Raw genomic sequence first — 15,000 nt, 5'->3', positions numbered from 1 at the left:
TATATATATATATAAATATCAGTTGCGATAGGTAAATTGTCGCCATTATATATTTCTAATTTCGCACATGTGCATTGTTTGTTTTTGATTTTGTGTACTACACAGTATAGTAGGGCCAGTTGGGTACTGTCTGTGAGAAAAACAGTACCATGATGCAATTCACTCTGCCAGAAACTTGGAAATGACATGCTATACTGTTTGGCATTCAAGCAGGAAGCTCCAGTATGGACAGATGGTGAACACACAGAACAACTGTTAGCTTGCTGTGTCCCCAAAACATGTACCGAGAGTAATAAAAATCAAACATCCAGTGAACATCATGGCATTTGGAGTGATCACTAGTGATGGCAATGTTATGCCTCCATTCATTTTCCCACACGGCTACACACTCATCATGGAGGCCTATATGAAATGCCTGGAGGAGGTAATGCTGCCCTGGGTCAAGAGGGTGGCTCCTGGAAGAAGCCTATGTCTGGCAACAGGACTCTGTGCCATGCCACACAAGCAGAAGAACCCAGTCATGACTGTCAGACAATTTCTGCGACCACACCACCCCTAACATCTGGCCACCTAATTCCCCACACTGCAACCCGCTTGATTATTATGTGTGGGGCACAGTTGAGCGAGAGACGAACAAAACTCCTTGTAACACCAAAGATGAACTGAAGGCAAGGATTATGGCAGCATTCACCAACTTAAACAAGGAGGACTGTCTAGAAGAGTTTCACGAGCTTCCAAAGTCGTCTGGAGGCCGTGGTTGAAGCAATATAATTAGCTACTTACATTTCAAGTCCAGGTACTGAAGAGCCGTACAGGGTGCAGAACTGTGGTTTGAAATTGAACTGGGAAATGCTTAACTGCAGTTTTATTACGGATGTTTCAAATCTGATTGGTGCAAATGTCACTGTGAATGTCACTTTTTCGTTTCCAGGAATAATTCCTAAAAAATTTTTTTAAATAAAAGAAAATATTATCATCATCATCATCATTATCATCATTATTACCATCATCATCATTCAACATTTGCTTTTCATGCTGGCATGGGTTGGACAGTTCAACAAAATCTATCAAGGTCGATGACTGCGTTGTGCATAAAAGTCTGCTATGGCTTACTTTCTATAGCTGATGCCTTTCCTAATGCCAACCACTCTACAGAGTGTTCTAGGCGTTTTTTATATGGTGCCAGCATTGGTGAGGTTGGCATATAACTTGCAAGACTAGAGAGCTGTATATATGTATGTATATATGTATGTATGTATGTATGTATGTATTTATGTATGTATTTATGTGTCTGTATTTGTACTCCCACCATCACTTGACAACCGATGTTGGTGTGTTTACATGTCCGTCACTTAGCGGTCCAGCAAAAGAGTCCGGTAGAATAAGTACTATGCTTACAAAGAATAAGTCCTGGGGTCAATTTGTTCGACTAAAGGCGGTGCTCTAGCATGGCCATAATCAAGTGACTGAAACAAGTAAAAGAATAAAAGAATCTATACATATATATATATATATATATATATACCGGAGTAAGCACATGAAATGTGCAACAAGGTGGAAAAAAGAGTACTCAAATACCAGAGGTAGAGTAATATGCTTTATTTAAAAGCAGCAGAAATATAACAAAAAAACCGTTACTCTGAGTTTCACGTTCCCGTTTGTCCGATGAACGGGAACGTGAAACTCAGAGTAACGGTTTTTTTGTTATATTTCTGCTGCTTTTAAATAAAGTATATATATATATATATATATATATATATATATGTCCTGGTTGGTGGGACATAAAATGTACCCACAACACTCCGAAAAGTAATTGGCATTAGGGAAGGTATCCAGCCATAGGAGTCATGCCAAAACAGATAATTGGACCCTAAACAGCTCTCCAGTTGGTCAACTCCTGTCCAACCGTCCAACCCATGCCAGTATGGAAAATGGACATTAAACAATGATAACGATAATAATGATACTAGCCCAATAACTCAAACACTGTTGCAGCCAATAAATTAAGCAACGAAACAGATGTCGCTTAATTTCTATGTGATTAGATACACATGAATGCAGTAACAATGGTAGAGGTGCAGAAAAAGATATAAGGGAAAGATTAAGTAAGGTACCTTCCATTGGTGAAACTGTGAAAGCTGGATTAGATTGCAGATAATCTAACCTGAATTCAAAATCAACTGGGACACCTGAAGACAGATTAAATGTTTTTTCTTGCCTGCAGAAAAATACAACAAAAGAAATGTGAACAAGTATTGTTATTATTATTATCATTATTATTATCATTATTATTATTATTATTATTATTATTATTATTATTATTATTATTATTATTATTATTATTATTATTACTATTAAGGTGTCGAGCTGGCAGAATCATTAGCACAGCAAGTGAAATGCTTAGCGATATTTCACCCATCATTACATTCTGAGTTCAAATTCCTCTGAGGTCAACTTTCATTGTTTTGGGGGTGGGAGGGGTCAATGAAATAAGTACCAGTTATGCACTGGAGTCAATGTAATCAACTAGCTCCCTCCCCAAAAATTTCAGGCCTTGTGCCTATAGCAGAAAGGTGGTTGTGATGATGATGATGATGGCAAAGACGATGATGGGGAAGATTATGATGATGATGATGATGATGATGATGATGATGATGACGACGATGATGAAGATGATGATGAAGATGATGATGATGCTAATGATAATGATGATGATGATGATGATGATGATGATGATGATGATGATGATGATGCTGATGATGATGATGGCAAAGCAGAAGTAGAATATGATGAGGACAATGGTTGTTACTGCGTACCTCTTTTCTGGTGGGGTAAAAAAAAAAGTTTTTGTTCTGATTTCTCAAACCAAACATCGAAAACTTTGAATGCACAAAATGAAAAAAGAAAAAAAGAAGAAAAGAGTTGGGGGTGGAGAGGGGGCTAGAAAGGTGTAAGAAATTAGAAATTTGTTGCATTGAAACAGAATAAAACAGACAAACAAAAATAAAATAATAATGTATTTTAGAAGAAAAGTAAAAGAATCAAACAGAAAAAGAAAAATTTTTCAAAAGAACCCGACACGCACACACAGAGAGGAGAAAAAAAAAACATAAAACTTCAAAAGAATTTTAATTAATTAACAAGAAGAGATAATCACATTGCCGTTAATATTTCTGAAGGTGAAAACAACATCTGTAACAATAACAGCAGAGGTAGGACTTCTGAGTGGTCAACTGACCCACTAGAAATAGCTACCAAATAATAATAATGATAATCCTTTCTGCTATAGGTACAAGGCCTGGCATTTTCGGGGAGGGGACTAGTCGATTACATTGACCCCAGTGCGTAACTGGTACTTAATTTATCGATCCCCGAAAGGACGAAAGGCAAAGTCAGCCTCGGCAGAATTTGAACTCAGAACGTAGTGACAGGTGAAATACCACGAAGCATTTTGCCAGGTATGCTAACGATTCTGACAGAAATTTGATGCAAAAACGGAAAAAGCGAATGAAATGCTTCCATTAACTTTGGTTATAAGTAAGAACAAAAGACTGGTGTGAATGAGAGAGGGAGGGAGGGAGGGGGAGGGGGGAGAGGGGGAGAGAGAGAGAGGGACAGAGGGAGAGAGAGAGAGAGGGAGAGAGAGAGAGAGAGAGAGAGACAGACAGACAGACAGTCAGGCAGACAGACAGACAGGCAAACAGACAGACAGGCAGGCAGACAGGCAGACAGACAGAGAAGAAAATGAAGCAGTAACAGAAACAACAACAACAATCGCAGCAGCAGCAGCAGCAGCTGCAAGAATAACAACAGTTACATCAGCAACAACAACAACAACAACAACAACAATGGCAACCGCAGCAGCACCAGCTAAAAACAACAACAGCAGCAACAACAACAACAAGTAAACAGTGAAAAATTGTTGTTGACTTACTGTTCACCAATGGGGGTTGGAGGGAATGTGTAGCTTTCTGGTAAAGAATCATTCTTCATCACTGGATAAGCATGGATGGGCACAATCACGTTCTCCTCTTCCTGTCAATATAATATAAAGAAAGAAAAAAAAGAAAAACTGCATCATTTTCATAAAAGGTTAGCCACTAAGTTACTATGGTTACCACAATATGGTGAGGCTTTGCTGAAAAAAAAAAATTATAATTTTCATAGATGCGGGCGTGGCTGTGTGGTAAGAAGCTTGCTTCCCAGTCACATGATTCTGGGTTCAGTCCTGTTGCATGGCACCTTGGGCAGGTGTCTTCTACTATAGCCTCAGGCTGACCAAAGCCTTGTGAGTGGATTTGGTTGGTGGAAACTGAAAGAAGCCTATTGTAAAATATATATAAAATTTATTAATAAGGGTAGAAATTGATATTAATCAATTAAAACCAGTGGTCTAGCAAATTAAAAAAATCCAAAGATTAAAATTATATTATATACAAAAATAAGAGGAATGACCAGCAAAAGTGGACTCCTTTCGGCATCTATTTCTAGCATATAGGAGTCCACTTTTGCTGGTCATTCCTCTTATTTTTGTAAATATATATATGTAAATATATAAAAACAAAAGGATAAAGAGAGCAAAGGTAAGGTTGAAGAATTTTATGGATAGAGTCTTACAGCTGTTTCTGGGAAGAACCAGTACTTCCCTTCATCGGAGACAGGAAAAATAAAGTTATCTATTATTATATCCATAGGCGGATATTTTTAGTATGAAGTGGTAAAGAGTGTGATGTGCTGAAAAAAGAGAGAACAGTACTTGAAGTGTAGTTTCATTCCAGTGGTAAATATCCGTGTAGAAATTCGTGCAGATTAATCCTTGTGTGAATAATCCGGAAATCTATGTTGGAACGAAAGTTGATATAGCTTAGGTGGCAGAGGTATATATATTCCATTTTGCAGGTAATACCGAGTAAGTGCTGTATACCGATTAGTTTGTATACCGATCAGCACTTACTCGGTATTACCTGTATCCTCCGGGGTTTGGTTAAATCCAATACCCTCCTCAACCTTATATATATAAATATATATGTATGAACAACAAGCGGGGGGTGTATTAGCTGTAAACAAGTAATCCAAAGATGTCCTCTTTAGGGAGAATTTTGGTCACTTAAGCGTCATGGTAACCCAATGGTTGATGGTGATGGAAAGGATGAGAGGCAAAAATAGACCTTGGCAGGATTTGAACTCAGAACATAAAAATGTCAGAACAAATACGAATATTATTTATTTTGTCACTGCCCAGGGACATAGCATAGTGGATAAAGGCATTGGTTAATATATACTTGGCTATTATTTTTAGCAATTGGAACAACAACAATGAACCTCTCTTTTTTTTTTTCCTGTCTTTGTAGTGACATGAATTTATTTGAGCTCCAGGGTAACATGAAGCGAAAAGAAATAAGAACTGTTAAAGAAGAGTGTACTTGGGCTACTATTTCTAGCAGATGGAGCATTAAAGTTCTCTCTCTCTCTCTATCTATCTATCTATTAATCAATCTATCTATCTATCTATCTATCTATCTATCTATCTATCTATCTTTCTATCTATCCTCTATCTCTCTTATGCTATTTATATGGTATGTGACACTAATTTCTTTGATTTTCAAAATAGCATGAAGCCAAAAGGGACAAGAACCACTAAAAACAAGTGTAATTTAGCTACTATTTCTAGTGAGGAGAACAACCACAATGAAGCTTAAATTATTTTTTCTTTTTTTTTTTCTTTTTTTTTTTATGTTTACCGTTTTATTTCATTTCTGCACTAAATGGTAATAAAGCAGACAGACAGTGGAACAGAAATACAGAAATTAGTTTTACCGAGACAGTCGTCACTTTTGTTTCAACAACAACGATGATTTGATCAGCAAATAGCATTGGACAAATCAAGTTTAACTGAGTGAGAGAAAAGAATTTAATTTCTATGACCCTGCTGTAACATTTAATCGGAATACATTTATTTTGCCAATAAATAAATACACATCACGAATCACTGAGCAAGCTTTGGAAACACGACTCGATTTGAAAAATCTTATATTGTTTTGCCACAGACATTCTACTAACACAAACAGATGTTTGTTTTAACGGAAGCACCAAAAGCTGGTACCTTTCACATATGACATGAAATATAACAAGAAAAAAGATAGATAGATAGATAGATAGATAGATAGATAGATAGATAGATAGATAGACAGAGAGATAGATAGATAGATAGACAGAGAGATAGATAGATGGACAAAGTAGTAGAGGGATCAATAGAAAGACAGAGTGAGAGAGAGGGAGATAGACACATAGACAAACAAAGAGACAGACAGACAGACAGATAGATAGATAGATAGATAGATAGATAGATAGATAGATAGATAGACAAAGTATTAGAAGGATAGGTAGAGGATATACATAGATAGATAATGTTGATAGATACACAGGCAGAAAGAAATGAATAAATATATAAAAAAAAAGAAACAAACAAAGAAACAAAAGAGAGAAAGAAAAAAGAAAGGAAAAAGAAAGAAAGAAAGAAAGAAAGAAGGAAAAGGAAGGAAGGAAAAACTCATAACATTGAAATTAACATATATCTCGTTAACAGACAGCAATTCGTTTGCCCGCGAAAACAAACAACTGGAATTTTGCCAAAACGATATGAACAATTAAGTTTCTATCTAGATTGTGGACACAGAGACTCAGCCACCTGGAAATTATAAAGATAAGTAATTAAATAAATAAACAAATGAGTGAATGACTATATGAATATATATGGAAATATACATCCATTTAAATATATATATATACATACATTTATATATACGCATACATATATATAGATATATGATTTTGTATACGTATATCCAAATATACATTCACATGTTTATATACGTATACACACACACACAAGCACCATCCGAACATGGTCGATGCCAGCCTCCCTGCCCCGACTGGCTCCTGTGCCGGAAGCATGTAAAAAGCACCATCTGAACGTGGCCGATGCCAGTGCTGCCTGACTGGCTCCTGTGCCGGTGGCACATAAAAAGCGCCCACTACACCCTTGGAGTGGCTGGCATTAGGAAGGGCATCCAGCTGTAGAAACTCTGCCAGATCAGATTGGAGCCTAGTGCAACCTCCTGGCCTGCCAGTCCCCAATCAAATCGTCCAACCCATGCCAGCATGGAAAACAGACGTTAAACAATGATGATAATGATGATGGTGATGATGATGATGTATATATATATATATATATATATATATATGTGTGTGTGTGTGTGTGTGTGGTGGGGGGGTATGTAAAATTTAAAGGTGAAATAAAGATTCCAGAGTTCAGATTTAAGATTGAGGTGCTGTGCGGACGATAGACAGAAGATATAAAAATATTAAATATTAAGACAAACAACACTGGTTCCTCGTTAAAAACATGAAACTAAGAAGTTAAGAAATACACAGCCTCCAAAAGACCAAATGAAATTAAAACAAAGCCAGTTAACAGTATTATTTATATAAATAACACTATAACCTTGACAACAATACAAACAGGACCTGAGACAATTCACAATTATTTCAATAATGATTTCCTGCCCACTGAGATGTGATTTTATTTCTGTTATTAAATACAAACATAAGAAAGTTTGTGTTGGCGTTTCCAAGTAAAAATTGTGTTAAATAATGAGAAAAGTTGAGAGAAGTTCACAATAATATTTTAGTTAGCTTCACTTATACCTATGAAAACATTGAGAAACAAAGTAACACTAACTTTCTCTCAATGATTAGCCAGAGATGATTTTTAAAATGGAAATATCTGAAATAAACTCGACTGCTCTCACAAATGAGAATACTTAAAATGAACCTGATAGCTTTCATAAATTAAGTAAAAAAAAACTGGAAAAATAATCCAGAATCCTTGTTCAGTGCCAGATCAATCCCAAAATCTAATCAGTTCGTGCCAGTCATGAGGCCAAACATCCCTGAAATTTTCATCCAAATCCATCCAGTGGTTCTTGAGATATCTTGTCCATGGACAAACAAACAAACACAACTGAAAACAATACCTCCGCTTTCGCTAAGGCGGAGGTAAATATCATTCTCTTGGTGCTTTTGAAAATTGTCTTTATACAGTAAAATACAGTAAAAGTATTTTCTTTTGCTTTTTTTTTTTTTTTTTTACTTGTTTCAGTCATTTTACTGCAGCCATTCAAATTTTAGCAGAGCTAGCAGCTTGTCTTGAAGAATTTTCTTCCATAAAATGAAGAAAAATGAAAAAGGTCATGGACTTACCAGACAATGAATTCTGATGCAATCATAGTAATATCTCCATTCCGTTGGAACAAATTCCACTTGACACGACATTTGTGTTCCAGGACCTAAGTGGCCCTATCAAAGAAAACAACAATGGCATAAAAAAAAATCCAAGAGTATGAAAGAATTCGTAGCTTATTAATTAGAATGCAAGCAAACAGAATTATCATCTCTAGAATATAGAACAGTAGAAACAGCGATAATTCAAAATTTCCCTCAAACCACTCACTATCATCATCTTCTTCCTCCTCCTCCTCCTCATCATCATCATTTTGAGATTTGAACCCAAAACCATATAGCTGGTAAGCGAAGAACTTATCAGATAACATACTGCAACCTACATTATTACTAAAAAAAATAAAGATGAGAGGGGCATGGCTGGAGTGTCTTTGATCATAATTCTACTCAATCAGCCCTGATAGTTACACACAGCTTTATATATTACATTTAATAACCAAAGAATCATTTAATCCAGAGATACATCGAATTCAATTAGAAAAAAAAACAAAAAAAAACAGGCCCCAATATTTAATTATTACATTCCAATACATATTTATTAATCTTATGCACTAACTATATAATATCAATCATAACAATATTAAGATTACTTAAACCTTTTAATACCAAACCACCTGAGAGCATCCTCGGTTCTTTAATAGAAAAATTCCTGTTTTAACATGATCGACATTAAACCTTGCTTCAAAATTTCATGTGAATTTGTATTCGAAACATGAGCTTAATAAATTCTAATAAATTTTACTAAATTCTTCGTTAATTTCGAAATTAATTGAAATAAAAGCAGAGTATTTCGATGAAAGTATTGTAACATAAGGGTTAATACTAGATTATACTAACTTCATCAATAACATTATTTCAAGATCAATATTAAAACCATTGACTATTGTGAGTAGTCCGTAATGAATGTTATGTTTAGTAAACAATATCAACAACAATGATATTTAGGGATATATTAGAAGTGAACTAGCATGGAGCAGGGATTGAAACCAGCTCAGAAGTCTGAGTTTCGGTAATAATATCTTCCTGTCTGTGGCATTCAGATCTTACATGATAACGGAAGAATAACAATGGTTTCCTGTATGGAAACGGCAAATTGACATTGTTTTCTTCATTCTATTTCATCTTCTTTCTCTCTCTCTCTCTCTTTCTCTTCTGCTTACACACAAACACTTATACACATATAAAGATGCATACTTATACATGAAGATGATGATAAGAATGAGAAGGATAGCAATAATTACGATGACACTGATGATGGTGAAGATGATGGTGATGATGGTGATGGTGATGATGATACGAAAGAAAAGGAGGATAGCAACGATCATGGTAACGATAATTATGAGGATGCAGATGATGGTGAAGATGGTGACGACAACAATAACCGATAAAGAAATGACAAACAACCACATGGTAATAAAAGATTAAAAAAAACAACAACAGAAAAAAAAAAACATTCCCACAACTCCTTGTCTTTTATTTCGCTGTCATCATAAACAGAGTGCAGTGGGGGGGGGGGGGGGGTTGCATGGAGAACAGCGGAGAAGAGATGAGCAGAAATGACAAGTATGAGCACTTTGCCAAACAACCACAATTAATGTCACAAAAAGGGGGAAACTTTCTTAACTGCCCTTCTTCTTGCTGGTGTTGTCGTTCTTGTTGTTGTTGTTGGTGTTGTTGTTGTCATTGTTGTTGTTGTTGTTGTTGCTGTCGCCATTGTAGTTGTTATTGTTGTTCTTGCTGCTGTTGTCATTGTTGTCATCTGCCGAAGAAAAGCAACGAGATGGCTGGAACATCATTGCTCAAAGGTCTGCCCAAACAGGACGAAAAGCGTGGCTGTGTGGTAAGAAGCTTGCTCACCAGCCACATGACTCCAGGTTCAGTCCCACCCACTGCGTGGCACCTTGAGCAAGTTTCTCAGGCAGACCAAAGCTTTGCGAGTTGATTTGGTAGACAAAGACTGGAAGAACCACATCATGTGTGTGTGTGTGTGTGTGTGTGTGTCTGTGTGTGTGTGTGTGTGTGTGAGTGTGTGTGTGTGTTTGTGTCTTTGAGTTTGTGTTTGTCCTCCACCACCACTTGACAACCAGTGTTGGTGATGGTGGTGATGGTATTGGCAGTAATTGGTACGATGGTGATAGTGGCGGTGGTTGTAGAGGTGATAGTGCTAGCAGCAACTGGCATGGAGATGATGGTTCTGGTTACAGTTGGCGTGGTGGTGTTGGGGGTGGTGGTGGTGATGGGGGGGCAGTATTATTTGAAGTGGCAGTGTTTATGATGTCGGTGACAGTGGTGGTGATGGTGATGGTGACGGTGCTGTTGGTGCTAATGGTAGTCCTCACATCAGCAACAGTTGATATGGCAACAATGGTAGCGGGGTAGCAGTGGTGTTGGTGGTGGCGGGGGTGGTGGTGATGATGGAAACAGCGTTACTCCATCATGTGTCCAAACACATACACACAAACACACACAAATACAGAAAATAAATACAGAAAACAAAATGAAAAAAAAAATTAAAATAAACCAGAAATAAATAAAAAAAAAACAACAACAACAACAACAAAAGACATGATGTAAGTGAACGAGCATTTCTCAAAGATCTGTAATAAATGCCACCGCAGGGAAGTCAATCATGGTTTCTTTTGTTGCCAACTTTTGTTGCTCTGTCCAGGCCAATGAGCAATAAAACTTTAAAGAGGACATACAACACAACTCACAGCTAAGCGCAGCATAGCATGAGCCGAAGAAGAGGAAGCTTGTTTTATGCACGACAATAAACCTTGCCTCACCTCCTACCCAGCCCTGCCACCTCTCTCTGTCTATCTATCTATCTACCTGTCTCTCACTCTCTCTCTCTCTTACCGTTGCTCTTCTGCCACGATCACCGTTCATTACCTTAAAATTTACCAATATCAAATATATCATATTTATTAAAAGCAAAATAAAAAAACTAATACAAATAAAAGCATGAAAAAAAAGAAAGAATTCATCAACGGCAATGTTAACTACTGGATAATTTCTGGCTATTTTGTTGTTTTTTGGGGGTGGGGGTTCTTTTCTTTTTTTGCGGTGAGGGTAGTTTTTTTGTTAGGAATTTTTGGTTGTTAGTTTTTGTCCTCTTTCTTTCTTTTTGTCTTTTTGCTTCATATAAAGATGATTGGTGAGCTGTAAAATCTAAAGAACAAAAATGATAATATATATATACATACATGTGTACACATACAGACACACACACACACACACACACACACATATATATACATATATATATATATATATATATGTATGCATATATGTATGTATGTATGAATGATAAATGTATGTATATGTACATACATTATATATACTTGTATATGTATGTGTATGAATATATATATATATATATATATATATATATATATATATATATATATATATATGAATACATATATCTATGTATGTATATATGTGTGTGAGAGTGTGTGTGTGTGTGTGTGTCTATAAATATCTATATATATGTATATATGTATATATGTATATGTATATGTGAATATGCATGTGTATAAATATATGCGAATATTTATTCATACAATATATACACAAATATGTGTGTATGCATATATATGTACACACACACACACACACATACACACACATACACACACATATACACACACACACACACACATATATATACACACACACACACACGCACATACATATACACACACACACACATATACACACACATACAAATACACACACATACACACACACACATACACATGCACACACAAACACACACACACACATATATTGTTGCTGTGTTCACTTGAGTTATTCGTCTGTTTCTTTGTATTTTCACAAGAAAATTTCTTAGTCCTTCTCTCATTAACAGCAATAAAATTCAAACCAAAAGCACATGAATTTTGCAGTTTCATTATTATTATTATTATTATTATTATTATTATTATTATTATTATTATTACTATTATTATCTTTATCATCATTATTATTGTTATTATTATTATTAAATACAAGCAAGAAAACTAAAATATTACGCAAAACACAAGACACGGAGAGTGAAAAAAAAAAAAGAGAAAGAGAAAAGTAGCTAATTTCTTCGTCAAATAGCCAATTCTGAAAAATACTTAATTACAGCAGGAGAATAAATCATTTTTAAGTGAGGTTGCTAGTTCATAATATTTTGATACGAGTACGAGCAACAAAAAACACGGGGAAAAAAAATAAATGAAAAGCAAAAATTATTTCTATTATTTTGTTTTCATTTTTGTTGCCGGGTTTTGTTGTTGTTGATGATGATGATGATGATGATGATGATGATGCTCGTGTTGTGGTAGTGGTGGTGGTGGTGGTGGTGGTGGTGGTAGTAGTGTTAGAGAATTCAAGTTATTGAAATGTAATTAAAAATGAACTGAACTTTAGTAATATTTAAACAGTTAAATAGGGCCTTTTTTTTCAGATTAAACATCATTATCATCATCCTCATCATCATCTTCAGCTGTCAGCATCATCATCATCATCATCCTCATCATCATCACCACCACCACCACCACCAACACCATTATCATCATCATCACCACCATCATCATCATCATCATCATCATCATCATCATCATCATCATCACCATCATTATCATCATCATCATCATCATCATCATCACCATCGTCGTCATCATCATCATCATTATCATCATCATCGTCGTCATGTTCATCGTTGTCATCAAATTTAACACTTTATTTTACATACCATAAGAGTCACAGATGACACCAACACACGCTATAATTCTAATACGGCACAAAATGGGTTTGGAAGAGCTAGGGTTAACACCCATTTCTCAATTCCGTCACGGGTAGGGCATATTTTCTGCCACTCAGGACATTTAAGATATTCTTTTCTACAAGGCACAAGGCCCCAAATTTTTTTTTTGGGGGGGGGGCAGTCGATTAGATTGACCTCAGTACGCAACTGATACTTTATTTATCGACCCTGAAAGGATGAAAGGCAAAGTCAACCTCGGTGGAATTTGAACTCAGAACATAAAGACAGATGAAATACTGTTAAGCATTTCGCCCGGCATGCTAACGATTCTGCCAGCTCACTGCCTTAGGACATTTAAGATATTTGTTACTACTCTAGGCACAAGGCCCCAACATCACTTGACAACCGATGCTGGTGTGTTTATGTCCCCATAACTTAGCAATTCAGTAAAAGAGACCGATAGAATAAGTACTAGGCTTGCAAAGAATAAGTCCTGGGGTCGATTTGCTCGACTAAAGGCGGTGCTCCAGCATGGCCACAGTCAAATGACTGAAACAAGTAAAAGATTATTTGGTAAATACCACATGCCAAACCAAGACAACAGTATAAGAGGTTCACACACAAGCGCCGTGCAGCTGGTTTGAACCCAGAACCACAGAACTGCAAAACAATCTTCTTAACTGTATAGTATACTTCTGACGATATATGTAGTGTAAATGAGATTTTTGCCACTACTTAAGTTTCACATTCTACAATCTTTCAAGTAAATGTGGGGCGATGGTGGGGGGGGGGGGGGATATATATGTAAGTATGTGTGTGCATGTATGTATATACGTATACTTGTCTATAGGTATGTGTGTATGCACGTATGCATTTATTTATATATGTACATAAATATGTGTGTGTATGTTTGTATGAATGCATGTATATTTGTATGTATGTATGGATGGATGGATGGATGGATGGGTGGGTGGATGGATGTGAGTATGTGTGTACATATATATGTATGTGTGTGAGTATTTTGGTTCTTATAGAGTGTGTAGGTGTGCCTGTATTGGTGTGCAAGAGTCTACATGTGTAGAAAGCTAGAAGCCCAAACACATAAGAAAATTGATAACATAAGTAAATCCTGTATGTGATAAACCTTATAGGCATATGAAATTGGATATAAAAACAGTGATCGCAGAGATCAGGCTTCTTCAAGATATTCTAGACTTTATATATATATATGCATTCATAATAATCTCTCTCTCTCTCTCTCTCTCCTTCCCTATCTGTATATACGAGCGTGTGAGTGTGTGTGTATGTGGGTGGTTGTGGGTGTGTATGTATATGTATATATATGTATGTATGTATGTATGTTTATAAATGCATATATATACATATATATGTGTGTATGTGTGTGCGTGTGTGTGTAAATATATATATATATATATATATATATATATATATATATGTATAGATGTATACACACACACATATATATAGACAGACATAGACATTAACATAAGTAGACATTTAATTTTTTGATAGTCACTTATAAGTTTCACTAGGATATTCAAATTAATACACGTATATGTGTGTGTACATATATATATATATATATATATATGCATATATATATATATATATATATATATATATATATATATATATATATATATATACATACTTATATATATATATATATATATATATATATATATATATATATATATACATATATATATACATATATATACACACACGCATACATGCACACATATATAAATAAACATAGTTAATAATATAATATACTTAAATGCATTGAGAGGAATACACATATAATCCCACTCTAATATATGTGTCTGCCTATAAGCACATAAAAACTAACTTTACAGAAGAAAAAATCAAGGTAAAGTCAATGATAAAGAGGAGAGAAAACGATATAGGAAGAAAAA

The 15,000-nt window shown here is 35.4% G+C and overlaps 1 protein-coding gene across 1 annotated transcript in view; it reads right to left on the bottom strand.

Annotated features, from left to right (window-relative positions):
- Window positions 1-15,000, bottom strand: part of LOC106871988 (cilia- and flagella-associated protein 221) — a 103,168-nt gene that overhangs the window by 68,489 nt on the left and 19,679 nt on the right. Inside the window, exons 3-6 of the mRNA XM_089365986.1 lie at window positions 8,263-8,358; window positions 3,935-4,035; window positions 2,115-2,218; window positions 784-940 (exon numbers count right to left, since the gene is read on the bottom strand). Of these exons, the coding sequence (XP_089222112.1) occupies window positions 784-940; window positions 2,115-2,218; window positions 3,935-4,035; window positions 8,263-8,358 (458 nt within the window). The remainder of the gene's footprint in view (window positions 1-783; window positions 941-2,114; window positions 2,219-3,934; window positions 4,036-8,262; window positions 8,359-15,000) is intronic.

The sequence above is a fragment of the Octopus bimaculoides genome, chromosome 18 (assembly GCF_046866305.1).
Source record: "Octopus bimaculoides isolate indiv1 chromosome 18, ASM4686630v1, whole genome shotgun sequence".
In the NCBI taxonomy this organism is placed as follows: Eukaryota; Metazoa; Mollusca; class Cephalopoda; order Octopoda; family Octopodidae; genus Octopus; species Octopus bimaculoides.
This window is presented reverse-complemented; position numbering and strand designations above follow the sequence as displayed.